At 39.6% G+C, this 16,870-nt stretch overlaps 1 protein-coding gene across 2 annotated transcripts; it reads right to left on the reverse strand.

The window, feature by feature from the left end:
• Positions 1-172: 172 nt before the first annotated feature.
• On the reverse strand, positions 173-16,002 carry coro1cb (coronin, actin binding protein, 1Cb). Of its 2 annotated transcripts, none has more exons than XM_017307997.1 (11): positions 14,161-16,002; positions 7,830-8,029; positions 6,402-6,524; positions 6,157-6,286; positions 5,866-6,047; positions 5,647-5,766; positions 4,175-4,279; positions 3,947-4,092; positions 1,813-1,870; positions 1,458-1,700; positions 173-1,123 (listed from the first exon to the last, which is right to left on the reverse strand). In XM_017307997.1, exons 1-11 carry the CDS (start codon positions 15,878-15,880, stop codon positions 1,004-1,006), a joined length of 3,147 nt encoding a protein of 1,048 aa, XP_017163486.1. In that variant the 5' UTR covers positions 15,881-16,002; the 3' UTR covers positions 173-1,003. The 2 variants fall into 2 exon arrangements, with proteins under 2 accessions (XP_017163486.1, XP_008422415.1); XM_008424193.2 differs by lacking the exon at positions 14,161-16,002 and adding an exon at positions 12,463-12,796.
• Positions 16,003-16,870: the final 868 nt, after the last annotated feature.

Raw genomic sequence — 16,870 nt, forward strand, 5'->3', positions numbered from 1 at the left:
GCTCAAGGAAGCATAATAGTACATTGTACAACAGTTTTTATAGTTGAAATGTGTCATATTTTTCAGTCAGATTACAAATGCTTATCTGATAACAGAAGTGAAATAGAGGAAATGTAAAATTGTTGAAGGATCAGATCAGATGGTATTAAATGATGAGGAAAAGAAGCAGCGCTTTAATGTGTAAAATTTTTTATTATGTGCACAGAACTGTCTGTCAGAGGTTCAGTAAAACACGGGCTGCGAGTGGTCCCTTCCCAATACCAATACGCACCGCAGAGGGCAACTTTCGTCTGACCCTTAACAGTGACAAGAGGCACCACAACATTTTCACAACATTTACAGCAGGAAGATGTTACACCCACCCACACTCCACCTCCATGTTCGGACCCCAATGGTAAACTTTAAAAGCCCCAGAAGAACAGGAGAAAATTGTTTTAGGATCTCTTCCACATTCATATTCTGACCGATGCCAACGAGGAAACTGCGGGGAAGAAAACAGTCTGATAGCATTTTGTTTTAAAAATAATCCAGCTTTGACTTGTACTGTTCTACCAGGTTGTGACTGGAATGTACAACAGGAGGAGAAAGAAAAACAACAACATAAGAGCAATGCATGAAACGGCACACAATTCATATTTGGCAACACAATGAGAACAATGGAAATACTGATGCTACAGTTGTTGAGCAGTAAATACAACCTTCACGTGAGAATGCTTCACCACATCTTAAAAAATAAAAACAGTTAAGACTTTCTTTAACAAAAATGTCTTTTCTTTGGATGTGAACATGACCTTTGAAAGTTTTTCCCTCTCCTCTGTGAGCGGGTCGGGGCAGAGTGTGTGAAACGGGAGGACCGATGAGCGAAAATAAAAGTTCGTCTTGGAATGTGGGCTTGGTTTCGATGGAACGGGACGGAAACCAAGCTCGGTGAAGCCGAATCTTTAAAAACTGGCCGCAGCTGACTCAGAAAGAAAACAGCAATCCTGGCAAGGGTCTCTGCGTCTTACATGGCAACCTTGGAGACCTGATCTTCGAGTCGGGCGATCCGGCGGTCCTGGAGGATGACGCGGTCCCTGAGTGACTTGAACTCTCGGAGTACCTCTTCCAGTTTGTCTTCCATTTTCTGGAAAAGAAAAAAACAAAAAACGAAGAGAAATATTGAATATTTGGAACCAGGGGAGGAATAATTTTTATCGTGAGCAGAAAAAAAATAACATCTGTTCATCCGGTTTTAGTCAAATGTGATCCAACAGGCAATGACGTTTATTTTTCCGTGCAGCTGCGCTAAATTGAGAGCCAGAAACAAGATTATGTACTGATCCATCATTTTCTTGGATTTTCCAAAATTATGACTGTGAACAAGAAAATATCTTGCAATCCCATCACACCATCTGTTCACAACAACAGTCAATATTCAATAAATGTTGATAAAAATTGTAATTTCTGCTAACACTCACAACAGTGGATTGCGGAGAAGCATGTTTCTTGATGGTTGGGATGCTCTCTGCTTTTGTGGCTGGCTTGCTCTCCAGGATGTTTGTTTTTACCACCTTCAGGTCCCGGTTCTTGGTGGAGACGTAGCCGTCTTTGAGCGAGATCAGGATCGGGCCTCCGTTCTTCCCGGCGAACCATTCCTCTGCTTCAAAGGCGGGATCAGGGCCGGCCGTGTCCGGGTACAGGTCGTCCTGGAACAGATCCGACTGGGAGGGCGCACAGCGTGGGGAAAAAGGGCAAAATTATTAGGCACCAATAAGGGAAAAGCATACCAGCTCACAGAACAGTAAAAGACATGATGGCTTTAAGCAAACTTACCTTCCGTGGGACTGTCATGATGATTGGTTCACATTTTCTCTCATGTAATTTATAAAACCTGAAGAGATGAGAAATGATAAGAGTTTCACATAAGAGAAAACAAAGTAGTTATTTTAATGGCACTCGAATTTTATCGGAAGAGAGATATTTCCGAGGGTACAATTTACACATGGCTGAAGGAGACGCTACCCTCTGTTTTAAGAATTATTATGAAACAGCAAGGAACCAGCCTTCATACCAGAAGATCGGTTCTGAGGATCCTACTTTGGTGTGAAATGTGTGAATAAGTCCAGAACCAAACCAAAAGACTTTGTGACGATGCTGCTGAAGCTGATAAGATAATGATGAAAGGAGTCCAACAGGACCTGAAACGCCGCTTAGTGAGGAAGAAGCCATAACTCCAAATACAACATGAAGGACAGATTACTGTTTGGAAATACTTTCAAAGACAAACATCAGAAATGTCCTTTGGTCTGACACAACTAAAATGTTAAGCATATCAGCTTTAAGTGTGTCAATAGATAATAATAGTGAATAAATATATGAATATAGTTATGAATAGAACAACTTTATTTGGCATAAAAACACTATTATTATTATTTATATTGATAACATATAAGCAACATTTACAGTGTGTGACAAAATGACAATAAGACTGCTTCTAAATGACTTTAAGGGGATTTCCAGCAGGGTTTCTACATATTCCATTTCAAAACTACATATATTTCCAGATTTATGCTGCTTCAACGCTAACAGAAATATGTTGCAATGTTGACATTTTCATACATCTGGAATCTTGAATTCAGATCTTTTTTTTTTAAAGTTTATTTTTAGTCTCTTTATGATTTCCAGGGAAGCGGGATTCATTCATTCACTAACGGGTACTTTTGTTTTCATTTTCCATGCACTGGATGAATACTGATCTGCATAAAGAATTGGTTTATCTGATTCATAATGTAACTTTAAGATGTTTTTCTCATTACTCTCTCCTTCTTTAAGAGGTCAACTGGCCATGTGTTGCGCCATGGAAACGCACCCATAAACAGTGCAGACTCGTGAGTTTAATCCGCCTCGTTGTGAAAGAAAACACAACTGGAGGAAAGACTGATGACTGAGTGTTTTTGGGTTTAGTTTTTAAATTAAGTTGTTAAAGTAAATTGGGAATTTGTAAATGTTTGTCTTCTAGAGATTTATTGTAGTTAATAGAGTTTTATCTTCACCCATTGTAGCAGTGGCTGTAATGGACTAAAAGGAAATCTATGTCTATATGTCAAAAATGTATGTTTATGAAAAATCTATATACAAATTTTGAGCTCTGCAACTTTGGACCTGTGTGATTTTTCTTTTTAATTTGCATTTCTGCTGCTCCAGCCACTTTAAAGACAAAAGGTTTTCATTTTGTCCTCAAGCTTTAATCCAGTATAACGTATAAACTGCAAATTTCTTATTAAATATTTGTACAATATTTAAAAAAATGTTTTTTTTAACTAGCATAAAAAAGAAAAACAACCAGATATATTTAAAACTAATAACTCCAGGGCTGATGTGGATGGAACAAAATGTAATACCAAAAGAACATTTGATTAAAATTTTTGAAGAAAATGATTTGAAGAAAATTGCTTTTTGGGTTTAAGCAAACAGAGAGTATAAAAGAAAATTAGAAAATGCAAAACCTTTTCCATATTCTGCTTCATTTTTTTCCATATTTATCCAGACATGAAGACTAGTGAAATTTAATTCCTCAGATTATTCCAGCATGAATTAAGTTTGTAAAGCTGCATCTGAATAAACCACAGGAGGTCTAAAAGAAAGTTTTTTGCAGAATCATGGTGGTGTTTGTTATAATAAACCCAAACACCACATTTCTATAAAAACAACCCAACCAACTGTCAACCACGGTGGTAATAATTTGGATTTATATGTTTGTCTGACAGAATACAATTAATTGAAATTATTAATGCTTTTAAGCCTGGAGCAGATTTAGGTTTAGACTCATTGCCTTTACATTTTGCTTTATTGTATAAAATAAAAAAGTACTATCACGATTTTGCTTCATTTAGACCTAAAGAAGCAAAAAGGAGTGAACTTAAAAGAACAATATATAAATATATAAAAAACAGTAATGTCTCAATACCTTGCTATTTCACATTTGTTAACATCCAGGCCTCTCTTGGGCATGTAGCCCATGCCTCTCTGCGGCTCCTTTGTTGAAAAGGTGTTGAGGTAATGAACAAACGGCGCCTCGTCTGTGATCTCAAAGTACCGAATGCTGCTGTCTCCCTGCAGGTACAGAATGCGTGAACCTTTCGATTTAACATGTGAAAATAATAATAATAAAAAAAACCTCTTTAGTATCAACTACCTTTCCACACAGGTAGACTATGCTAGTGTCTGGATCGTAGAACGGCAGCAGAACTCCATTACTGGAGTCCATCTCTTGGACACATATGGGCTCATCCATGTTGTCCTGCAAACACAGAATTATATATTTAAAGGGGCGGTGCAGTTTAGATAAACTTTTATTGGTATGATTTAGGATTATATTAATTAAAAATGGGGGAAAAACATCAGAGCATGTGCTCTATCAGGAAATGTTACTTGGTATTCATCGCCCTCTGCTGGAAAGGAGGTGCACAGCAGAAACTTTGGCATGATTGGAAAAAATAGGAAATGTTCAATGTTTCAGATTATTTAGATATTGTGTATTATATTGAAACTAATCATCTGACTGGTCTGTATTTAAACGGCTGTGCAGATTAACAATTCATCTGACCATAAAAAGGTTATCATTTTAGTTTCATCAATACTAAAAATACTGATGCAATTATATATGCCTTGAAACATTATTTAGAAATGTAATTATGTATTTAATGAATTATTACAACATTAAAATAACATAGATGCCAGAATTTCTTTGCTGTAATCACTTCTAACTTGATTGAAGGGTTGCCCAATAAAAGTAGTTATTTAACGGCTTATTTATGTTTTTGATTTTCTCTTGTCTCTTTTTAAATTAGGGCTGCTAAAAATAATTTCAGTTTGACGATTAATTGATAAATCAGATAAAAACAATTTGGACATTCTGCAGATTTTCCATTTAATCCTTTTTTACACAACACAAGAAATGCATTAAATGTCCTCTTCATACATCGATTGGCATTTGTTTTTGAGTCTATACCAGTGGTTCTTAACCTGTGTTTGATTGAACCCCAGGGGTTCGGTGGAGCCTCTGCCGCGGAGATAAAGACACACTTGTGTAAAGTCGTGATGACGCGCCCCGTTTTGCCATCACTTGCTCCAGAGGATCACGTTACATTTAGCCAATCAGTGCTGCAGAGGAGCACTGATTGAAGGAGCTCCACTCTCAGCATGGATTTGAACTTTTGTCTTTAATTACTTCAGCAAACCTCACCGTTTTAACCAAATTCTATAGTCTAAATCTGCTCCTTTTGTCGCATCTTTTAGGGGCTGCTACTGCCTCTAGTGGTGTGGGGGTGGTTACACAGCTAATATAATTACATTACTAAATCAGAATACCGCAAAGGGGGAGTTGGGGTGGGTTGGAATAAGAAGGGTTCGGTGAATGCGCATTTGCAACTGGGGGGTTCGGTACCTCAAAAAAGGTTAAAAACCACTGGTCTATACGCTTCAGTTAACAATTAATCGTTTACTAAATTTGCTGACAATTACTTCAATAATTGATTCACCACAATTAACCCGATTGTTTCAGTCCTATTGTAAATCACTAGTGACGTCAGGATGTAAAGATTTGACTTTATGATTTGGGTAGAGAGTACATTTTAGAGTCAAGAGGACCAAACGATGAACACATACAGATTTCCACAGGGCCAGCTGACGCTCGCTCATGCGGCTGAATCCAGTGGTGAAAATGTTTCCGTCTGCTAAAAAGATGGCTCTCATGGGTCGAGCTCCCTCGTGGGCTTTGTCCTTCTCCTAAATGCAGAGTCACACCAGTCAATGTTGTAAAACCGTGACACCAGATGCATATTTATCGGGGAGATGTTAATCTCTGATCTAGCACCTTTTACTTACCGCCACTATCTTCTTTTTACGCGGGTCGATGATGCGGACCTTTTTGTCCTTGCAGGCAGTGCACAGCAGGCTGCCGTTGCGACTCCAGCTGACGCTAAAGATGACATCCGGGTGCATGTCGTCCAGGCTGATCATGGCCTCTCCCGTACCCACGTTCCAGATGACCACCTGGTTGTCACAGCCTGGAACGGAAGCGGGTTTATTCTCAGCAATCCCAACAGGAGCCGTTCGTACAAAAAACTGTTATGTTCTTGGTTTTATTTTGATTTGAGGAGTTTAATCCAAACTCACCAGCACTGAGGAGAACATTGCGAGCCGTGGGATGCCAGGACACGATGCCGACCCTTTTGGAGTGGCCCTCCAACACGACCACAGGCTCTGACAGCGCAGCATCCAGTCCGTTCTCAGGGATCTGCCAGACCTGCATCAAATGAAGGGAAATTAGGAACCACAGAAATAACGTCACAGAACCATATTTGTACTTTGCTATAAAGCAAACATTGAATGAGTGTTAGAACATATAGATGAGGCCATGCCATGACTGTGCAGTCCTCTGAGCCGCTTGCAATGACGTGATCATTATGTGGACACCAGTCGATGTCCAACACTGGGCCCGTGTGACCACAAACTGTCGGGTACGCCTTGTCTATACGGCCAGTCTAAGAGACAGAGAAACGGGTTCATCATTCATGATTGATACAATTCAGTTCAGTTTATAGAGAGAGAGCCAAATCACAACTCAAGTCATCTCAAGGTTCTTAAAAAAACGAAGCAAGTCAATCATGCATAATTACTGACATGGTGCTAGCAGGTTGGTGTGCAGAACAGAAATATGCAGGTGTCTTCTTTCAGCCTGCTGGTTCACAGTGTGCAGCAATAGCTGGAGGACGGGATGATTGTGTTCCTCCATACTGGAGAAAACTCCAATCACTATGACACTTTCTCTGGGTTCTTATTAAAAGTTCTTGAAACTGTAAAACAATGTAAAATGCTGTTTGGACACTAAAACTTTTTTAACATTTTTATTATTAGTTGTCATTTTATAGTATAGCTCTGGGAAAAATGAAGAGACCATTGCAAAATGATCTGTTCTCTGATTTTACTTTTTATAGGTATATGTTTGAGTAAAATGAACATTGTTCTTTTATTCTATGAACTGCTGACAACATGTCTCCAAAAGTCCAAGCAAAAATTTTGTATTTATTTGCGGAAAATGAGAAATGGTCAAAATAACGAAAAAAAAATAAATGCCGTGCTTTCTGACCTCAAATAATGCAAAGGAAACAATTTCATATTCATTTAGAAACAACAATACTAATGTTTCTCCTCAGAAAGAGTCTAGAAATCAATATTTGGTGGAATAACCAGGAGGTTTTCAGTGGGGTTCAATGCAGTGGGCTTTCTTTTTCCAGAGCTCAGGTAGTTTGCAGTAATAATGCAAATTGTGCAACAATCTTCCTTTGTATTATCCCAAATGCATGCAGAAAAAAGAAAGCAACATATTTGGTGAAATCTTGACAAAATGTCTATTTTATTGATTTTTAAGTCTATAAAAAGATTACACATATTTTACACATTTCTCAGTTCTTAAACTTTTCGTCTTCTACCCTCTAAACGGCTGTAGTAGAAGTTTCTGACCCGGTCTGTTCTTTGTTGAAGGAGACAAAATTTCCCAATATACTGTACCAGCTCAAATCGGCAATCATAGAATTTAATCAAGTATTAATGTTTCACAAACCAAAGTGAGGTCCTAACCTACACTTCGGGAAACTGCTTACTTTAGGAAACACTCCCATCACTGTAGGGTTGATGTAACATTTAGTGACATGTACAAATTCAAGTTCTAATCCGTATTTAACAGGGTTTTCTTTCAAAAAAGACTGGAAGCAAACAAAAATGATTAAAAACACAGAAACTGAACATCAACCTTCTAAAATACACAGCAAAAATCACAAATTGAATACCTTATTTAGAGGAAGAACGAGAAACGCTCCTCCTCCGCTGGCATCTATGATGATGGCAACAAACTTGGGGTTGACGGCACAGAAGGAGCTGTCCCACGTTACCCTGGATACGCGGATGTCATCGTAACACTGGTCGTTCCTCACAGCCTGACCGAACACGTGACGGAACTTGCTCTGCCGCACAACTCGCCGCGACATTTCTATGGCGAGAAACGAGACAGGGAGGAAGGAGCACGGCGGGTCTGAGTCACTCCATCAAAACAAACAGAAGAACGGGACCAAGCGGGTCAAAAACAAGCTTCTACTGATCCAGCATCTTTAAAATGGGAGTCATGGCACTGAGGTTGTGTTTATGAATTACATCTGAGTTTAAGCTTTTATGCTCCATCAACATCAGTTTCTGTACAAGACTCATCTCTTCCCCTGACGCGTTTACATACATCAGTACAAATTTCCAGGCTAAATTCAATGAAGCCGTTTGACACGGAGTGAATTTGATTTAAGTTGGTCTGATTAAATCATTATATGTATATGTACCTATATATATTTAAAATGCCATTTAATCTGGTTATATTCCAGTCTGACCAGTGGAGAACCTGTTCTGGTACCTAAACTCTCTGACTCTGTAGTTTATTTTCGGGATCTGCAGAACGGGAAGCAGGGCGAAGGCTCTAAGCCGTCATAACGGATGTTATAATTTTAAGCTGCTGCATCAGTTCCTGTGAATGCAGCACAGATGGGCTGTTAGTTACTGCTGCAGCCGTCACGAAACGATCCCCGTTGTCCATCAAAATTAAATGGCGCTTGAGTCAGCTTCGCTCTAAACACAAAGCCCTAGATGCTGTTCATTTCTTCTCAAACACAAGCTAGAAACTGAATCGTTTTTGACATAATGTTCCAATATGTGTAAGGCTCCTAAACGGGCACTCGGGCGATGCATTAGTTGCCTCCTCCCTCAGTTGTGACCAGGTTTGCCATCACAGCAGGCCACCTGCTCCCTCACAGTTGAGAGATTTCTAAAATGGAAAAGCTGACTCACCCCTCTTTGAGCTGAGACTTGGATTTAATCCAGAACCCTTGTCTACAAACCAGACTGCAGAGGTGAACTGTACTTGTCTCACCACCACTGTTGGTGTTGTTCCGATTTAAAGATGTAATCTGATAAAATAGCTCCGTTGCTTGGAAACTTGATATTTATTTTTGACGGGACTCCAGGATTTTTTATTTTTTTTTTGGACCTCTGTTGTTTCAAAACCCTTACATGCACATTATACACCCACATAAGTGCCAATTATTTCATCCGTTTCGACTTTATCTTACGACCGTGTGGGTGTGCGCAGACTGACTGACAGCTTTGCTTTGGTCACATCAGGTGTAATACACAGATTTTTATTATCTTTTATTTAAATGCATTTTGCACTCTTCAAATCATTTTATCTGCACACATCTGTGGTGTGGAAAGCAAATTACCACAAGAAACAACATTTATTCAAACCCGGGGATGATTCACTCCGTTTTCTGGGAAATATAAAAAAAAATGTCTTGGTATTTTCACAGGTCATAGGGCATATGAGAAGTAGCCCACAGCATCACAGATCCTATATCGTACCTAACAGTGGGCATACGGTCCTTTTTCTCATATTTATCTTTTGGATAATGCCAGAGCCACATAAAGTGCTTCATGTCATCTGAGCGCAGTCAAAAACTCATAAATCTATAAAAAATATTTTACATTTTTCATTTTTATGGGAACCTTAAAAGGTGCCAATAGGTTTGGTACCTGGGATTTTGAAAACAAAGACTAAAAGGTTAGTTTTGTCTTTTCTTCTTTTTCTTTTTCTACACAATAAAGATGACATATAAAAGCTTATTAAGCAGCAGGGATTTCAGCAGAAGACTGAAGAGTCCTGTCTCCTTTCTGCCACTTCTAATTTAATTCTCCGTTCCTTGACTGATTTTTTTCAAGTGTTAAATGATAAACGTATCAATGCAAAGAGTCAGTAGCAATAAAAGTCTCATGCAGAACATCTGTAACCATTAGTATGGTCTGAGAACAGGATGAAAGAGCTGACAAATCTTATAAATCAAACGCAAGACCTCGACATGGAAGAGAAGACGCTGACACATGGCAAGTCTAGCCAGCCAATCAGAACATCCTGTACGCACAGAGCCCCATTCAGCAGCAGCCACCAAGACTAACACACAAATTTATCACATGGGATGATCTGCAGTAATACTTTACTCTCAAGTCTCCAAAAATTAGGATCATGTTTTGAGGTCAAGATGCCCACAAAAAGGAAACATGTTACGGTCCAACATTAAAGTAAATTAGAATTCAATATTTCTAGGATTGTTTTTATATATAATTAATCAAACGTACTAAATAAATATCATTGATTCTTTCTTCCTTCCAGCACGGTTTATGACCACTACTGTTCTCAAACGCACAAAGTGTTTACATCTCTGCTGTTACTTGTTGTTTTCCCTCATTTCAAACAACATTCTTGTTTTGGTTTACACATCCCTGTTTGCAGTTTTTTCACTTCCTGTAAATGGTCTGTTTCTTCAACACAAATATAAATGCACGTGTTATACTTTTTTTCAATGATCCTACTCAGTCTGCCCTTTTTAAGAACTGTACAGTATTTTCATATTCTCTAAATGTGCAATTAGTATGTTATTAGTATTAGAAAGTATGTTATTCTCTTTTTAGATTATTATTTTTGGGTAAATCTACCTAAAAGTCAATGGACCAGTAGTCCATCTGACTTTCCCCAGTGAGGGAAAATAAAAGGTATTTATATTTCTAAAGCTAGTGGCCTTGATAGTTTTTGCTTCCTAAATGTCTGTAACCATTTTGCAGTTTCAATTACAATATTTATAGTTTCTGTATGGCTTAGTTGTACTCTACATTTAATCTTGGGCATATTGACTTAATATTTTAGATCCTGTGCATGTCTAAAGCCAACTGTGTTAGTGGCATTATATGTTTTATTTTAGTAATCTGTTTTCCTATTATATAACAATCTAAACAGCCTGTAGTTTCAGTTCCTTACTTCCATTTTCATGTTGTAATGTGCATTTTTGGGAAACAGGCAATGACCCCCGGACTCCTCTGGACATTACAGTCAAAAGCAAACAGTGAAAAACCATGCAGAACATGATGCTACCGCTAACAGTGCCACCACAGATACGGCTACTATCACTTTAACTCGGCTTTAGCCTATCACACCACCGGCATGTTGGACATTTGAATTCCGCTTCGTGCTTTCAATGGAAGCTGCGCAGCACGGTGCTGCTGTTAAACAATGGTTACCTAGCAGGCAATGCTAGCAACATTAGCTAATATTCCCATTGAGCTCTACATTAAAATCATGCGTTACATACCAAGGAAATTAAGGAGACAGTTACGCTAGAGTAGTGGTTCAAAAATGATGTTGCAAGACATTATCAAGCATCCTTTTTGACGTTGTAAAAGAGAATGCTAATTAAAGCTAGCAGGGCTTGCTAACTTTAGTGCTAGATTAAACTGAGGGTGGACTTTGAAGTTAGCTTCCGATTCATAGAATGAGGGTCTTTTACAGTTATTTGGGAATATAACTTTAGTTTGCTCTAGTAAAAAAAACTAAAATAACAGTCGAGCCTGGACTGAACCTACAGATAGTTTAAAACAAGTTTCATGGCTGTTCAAATCTTTACTTTATATGTAAGAATGCAAATAAGTTCAGTATCAATACATTTGTGGATTTACACACCAAGAAAGGTTTCACAGATGAAAAAACGTGTTTTACACAACTACTTTATGTAGAACAATTCAGTCAATATATGACTTCTTTAAGAATAGCAGGATTTCACTTGAGGTCATTTGTTCCCAAAATAGGCGCATGATCTCATTGGGGTTTCCAAATGATAGCTACAAATAAATAAAAATCTGAAAAATGTCACTGTTGAAGGGATAAACATAACATATATTATCTATATAAGCAACACAAAATGTTTGTGTTTAATAGCAAATCTTTTTAATAGCTTCGTTTGAGAAGTTATTATTTTTTTAGGTTTCACAAAAAAAATAAAGGTTGCACATATTGCAGGTTATGTTTTAAACAAACTGTAGCCAGTGTAGAGTAAATTAATCTAATTTTAAGAGTTAAGACCACTTTAAGAGTTTTAGATTTTTGACTAGAGCCAGTGTAGAGTCCGTAAAAAGAGCGAACTACACAACTGCATCAAATGCTGTGAATCGGAAGCTAACTTCAATGTAGTGGCAGCTGGAAGCTGTAAAGGGGCTGGTCCCGTCAACAGACACCGACACAGACGTTTCACCGTTAGGAGGCTGAACAATAGGAGCTGTTAGCTTCATGTGGAACCACTATCCAGACAAACAAGCCATCCTTTAGACCTGAAATGTGTTTTCCATCTCAGTTGCCTGTGGGTTAGCAGGCTTGCTAACCGTTAGCTGCGGTGGACCGCTTCCAGCTGACGCAAGTGCAGAAATTTCCACCCAGGATTTTTTTATTTTTTTGGGTTGCTCCCATTCCCACACCCGTGCAGCGAGCGTCCGCTGATGCTGCAAAGCTTACAGGATAAATGCTAAATTGCACGATGCAAAAAGACACAGTTTAAATTTCCTTACCTCCTAAAATCTATGCAAGATTTTCCAACGCAAGGAGGGTGAAAAAATCAATCTCAACACATGAATGTGGCAGTTTAGGCGCGCCCTTATCCTGCAGGACGGTGCTTCAGTATCCCTTGTCTCCGCTGGAAAAAAATGAGCCCAGTTGCAAGGTTCTTACAGCCCCCTCTCAGGTACTAATAGGTAAAGTGAACCAGGATTAAAATCTTGTTAAATGTAGTAGTTGAAAAACACAGCATCTACTGCCCGCTTCTCACCTGCGGAAGACTAGCCGTACTCTATTCTCATCCCGTTATTAAATTCACCAGGATACATTGGGCTACGGCACATGCGCAAACCAAATGCCAGCTCTGATTTCTCAATGATCTGAATGGAAATGGGGATGGGGGGTGTTAGAAAAAAAAAAAACGTCCGTCTGTCCTCCACATGTCTTTATAGGATCATTTTGTCTTGTTAAGATAAAAAAAAAAAATAGAGTTCAAGCTGAACATCTTTCCATTCCCTCATCCCCCTTTACTTTATGGCGACAAGTGCTAAAATAAATCACATTTTGAAAGAATGCGGTTTTACAGCTGATATCATTAATATCACAGTCACAGTCACAGTCCGAGGGTGTTTTTCGGCCATTTGAATGATTTTTTTGCAGCCCTTTAGAACAATAGTGCAAATGACCTGGTCAGTGGAAAATAAAATCTTTTCAGAATCAACGGAGTGTATTAATCATAGGAGCCGCTACGAATTTTAATTTTACAGTAAATGAAACACGCAGATTCACGGTAATCACTACACATACACTCACTGCTCTGTTTCATTGTAATTATTTGTCTCATTACCTTTAGCCTTTAATATTTCTTTTGCATATTTGTTTTTTCCTTCTTGACATCTTTGCTAAAAAATGTAACCTCTTAGCACTATGCAAATCTTATTGTGTAACATTGTGCGTTTTGTGGTTTTCTTCGCGGAGTCTGCATGTTTCCGTCATTTGGTCAGATTAAAGTCTACTGAGATTTTGTTGCATCCCAAGTGGTTGTTTTTGTTCATATTTTTGGAAACATTTATACAAAAGAAGAAGGTTTTCAGACCTGTGGACTCTTGGTGTTTCTTCCAATAGGTCCACAGAATTGTGTTTTTATGTAGATCATGCACAAATCATTGAAACCTGAATCTGGGAATGACTCAAAAGGAATGGTTTGTCACACCAATAAAAGTGATCTTGATGACCTGGTAATAAACTACAGACAAATATATCTAAAATCTTTTTCATTATGTTTTATCTCCTTGATTTCCAGGATGTTGTCTTTAATACAAAATAAACACAATATAATAACCAACTGATGAGGATATTGATTAAAAGGACCGACAACCAGTAATATTTGAGAAATTTTTGTTTCTTTTAAGCGTATACTTTCTGCAGAGTTTATTTATAAATTCAGTCATAGCTTAATAAATTTAGTTTTGGTCTGTAAATAATTTTTCTTTTACCTTTTCTAGTCTGATAATGGGATAGCCTGGCAGAAAATTTAATAAATTAGTTCTTCTGCTGAATTAGTTCTCTTCAGCAGAAGGGATAGTTTACTGTAGTTTACTGTGGTTTCTGGGCACCAAGTTTGGAGTTTAATGAGAGACATGTTTAATAATGTTGAAAATGTGGGAGAGGACATTAGTTTTTGTGGATAAGTATATAGTTGTGGTTCCTACCTTTCTTTGGAGGTGCTTGGACTTCCGCTGGCCTCTCCTTGGATTTCTTTGGGACATCAAAGGTATTCTTCATTTGGGAAACTTTCAAGGTTGGGTTCTGTTCTGCCAGACGAACCTGAACTTTCGGCCCTTCTGATTTGACTCGACCCTGTTGTCTCTGCATTTGGTTTGTTTCTTTCACGATTTCCGCCACCGGCTTGTAGGACCCCACCTCGCTGCATCTGTCTGTGTCTCTGTTGCTGATGGGATCTATGAAATCTTTAGTATGCTCGCTCTGGCTGTGTGTATTGACTCTGTGAGTCGAGAGGATTGGTTGTGTTTCCTTTTTCTCTAAAAACGTATATTTTCGGCTTTCAGTTTCATCGTTAGGTATGACCCCTGGCCTGGAAAGAGTTTCTGTGCAGGTCAGAGTGTTTTCCGTAACAGGAGGAGGCGACCATTTGCGCCTGGATCGTCTCTCTAGGAACACCCGTCTCTGCATCATGTCCAAGTTTTGAGGCTCTTCCTCTGGAGACAGCTCTGCCATTCGAACACAATATTCATAATCAATCATATCTCCAAAACGATCATCCATGTCCCTCAGAGAGAGATGCTCCCACAGACCAACGTCAGCTGATAGTCGGCGAAAGTTAGGCGGTACGGCATACGAGCCCCTTTCGTCCCACAACATGTACATGTCTTGATTAGTTGGTGCACCATATGGGAGATCTTTGTTAAAATGAAACGTGTGTCTCCTCTTGGCCTTATCCTCTGATGGCAGATGATCTTTGACTCTTCTTTGCACATCAGTAGACATTAGCTGTGCAGTTTTAAGCTTTATGAAAGGATTCTTGGGTTTTTTGGGAACAGGAGGAGGTGGACCTTTAGGTCTAGATTTCTCTGCTGGCATGGTGGACAAGGCAGACGGTGCTTCTGGTGGACTTGATGCATTGTCCCCCGGTAAACTATGAGTTACAGGTGGAGGTGTGACGACAGCAGAGAAGCAAACAAGCTCACTTTCCTTCTTCAGGCAAGCGACTTGCAAATTTTCATCACAGCTTCCCGCCTGCGACGGAGAAGGCATAGAGTTAGTTTGTTCCAGGGTAAATGAATGACCGTCTCGCAGGCGCGGTTCTCCGGAATTAGATGCTACAGTTTGTGAAAGGTGAGAGCTGGTGACTTGAATGTTATCTCTTTTGGTAGAAGGTAATAGGTTGCTCTGGACTCCAGCTTTGGCCCTCTTGGATACAGCCCCAGCAAACCTGTTCTCATGGTTGTGATCAACTTCTTGCCGCTGATCCTTACAGCTGTTTTGCTCCTCCCTCATACGAATGGCAACATTTTGGTCCCTCTCTGCCATTCCCTTACCAGTTGTCTTGGTTTGAGCAGCCCGGGCACAGCTTACTCCTTTTAGCTGACACCTGCTGCCTGTCACTTGAGTCGTATGACGACCCATTTCCGTCTCTAAACCTTCTCCGGCTGAACTCTTAGCACGTGCAATGTCTTTATTCTTCTCTTGAGGAGAAATCTGGGAAGATTGTGAAAGTTTGCCATCAGAACCATCCTCCTCGCCCCCAGGTCTGCTTTGGTGACCTGCGGTGTTATTTTCCACATCATTCGACATCCAGTTTTCGTCTCTTTCCAGAACTACAAAGTCTTCCTCGTTGGAAAGGTTACATGTGGTTGTTACACCCTTGCTGCTGTCTGTTTCTGAGAAGTTCAAATTGTCCTGCTCATCCATTGCTGCAGTCCCCGTTCCGGCTGCAGCCCCTTTTTCAGAGCTTTGCTTTTTGTTGGAGATTCGTCCTGTCTCCCTAAAGCTCAGGACCCTTTTTGAGTCCCCAACAGCGTGAGAGTCTGTCTCCCTGCCTGGAGCCACCCACTCTCCTCTGGAGTTCAGAAGGTGTTCCTGCTGACCCTCAGCCCTGATTGGCTGCCCGCTTTGGGGGCCTGTACGTGAAGTAACGACAGCCAGCTTCCCAGAGTTGCCGATTACTCTAATCCCACCAACGCTCAGATGGGACACAGAACTGCTGTCCTCCTGATGTCTTCCCTCGTCTTGTTCTGCAACCTCGGAGAGAAGAGCGTCTCCGGTTTGAACGGACCAGTCAGAATTACCCAGGGATTCCTCGTCTTTTTCAGACACCCTCTCCAGCTTCTGTCCCATGACTCCTTTGCTGTAAATGCAAAAGCAAAACACACACATAAAGGATGTATGTTGTCTCTACCCTGAACGAAGTGAAATTCCACTACAGATTTTTACAGATTATCTTTAATTATCTTGAACCTCTCTCTATTTTTAGATATTCTTCCACTGTTCATAATTGGCTTCCCAAGGCCTCACTATCTTCCTCTCCCTATTCTGTCAGACAGGAATGCTGCAGAGGCTATAATTAAAGCAGGCCTGACTGCTGCCAGTGAGTCAAGAGGCCAAAAAGGAAACAAGATAAGGTTGATAGGAGGTCAGCTGCCAGGTGCCAAGGTCAGATATGATCAAATGATCCCACGCCTGCAGACAAATATGAAAACGAAATAAATACGTCTTTTGTTTTTCTTTGAATCTAAATCACTAAGCTTTGATTTTCTATGAAATCAATTTTTGTACTACAGACACACCTACTCTGTTCTGACGAACCCCACATTGCCAAGTACTGCTGTGTTGACAAGACTTGTGTGTGCCATGCGTGCCTTCCTTCAGACGGTCTGAATGTTTATGATTGTTTTGGTGACG

The sequence above is a fragment of the Poecilia reticulata genome, linkage group LG12 (genome assembly GCF_000633615.1).
Source record: "Poecilia reticulata strain Guanapo linkage group LG12, Guppy_female_1.0+MT, whole genome shotgun sequence".
NCBI lineage: Eukaryota > Metazoa > Chordata > Actinopteri > Cyprinodontiformes > Poeciliidae > Poecilia > Poecilia reticulata.

Excerpts from the sequence above, each read along its gene's own strand:
- coro1cb (XM_017307997.1), bottom strand. The coding sequence starts at position 15,880 with ATGGATGAGCAGGACAATTTGAACTTCTCAGAAACAGACAGCAGCAAG. Across the intron at positions 8,030-14,160 it reads CCAAGCACCTCCAAAGAAAG|AAATGTCGCGGCGAGTTGTG; the intron begins GTAGGAACCACA and ends TTCTCGCCATAG. Across the intron at positions 5,767-5,865 it reads GTAAAAAGAAGATAGTGGCG|GAGAAGGACAAAGCCCACGA; the intron begins GTAAGTAAAAGG and ends CTCTGCATTTAG.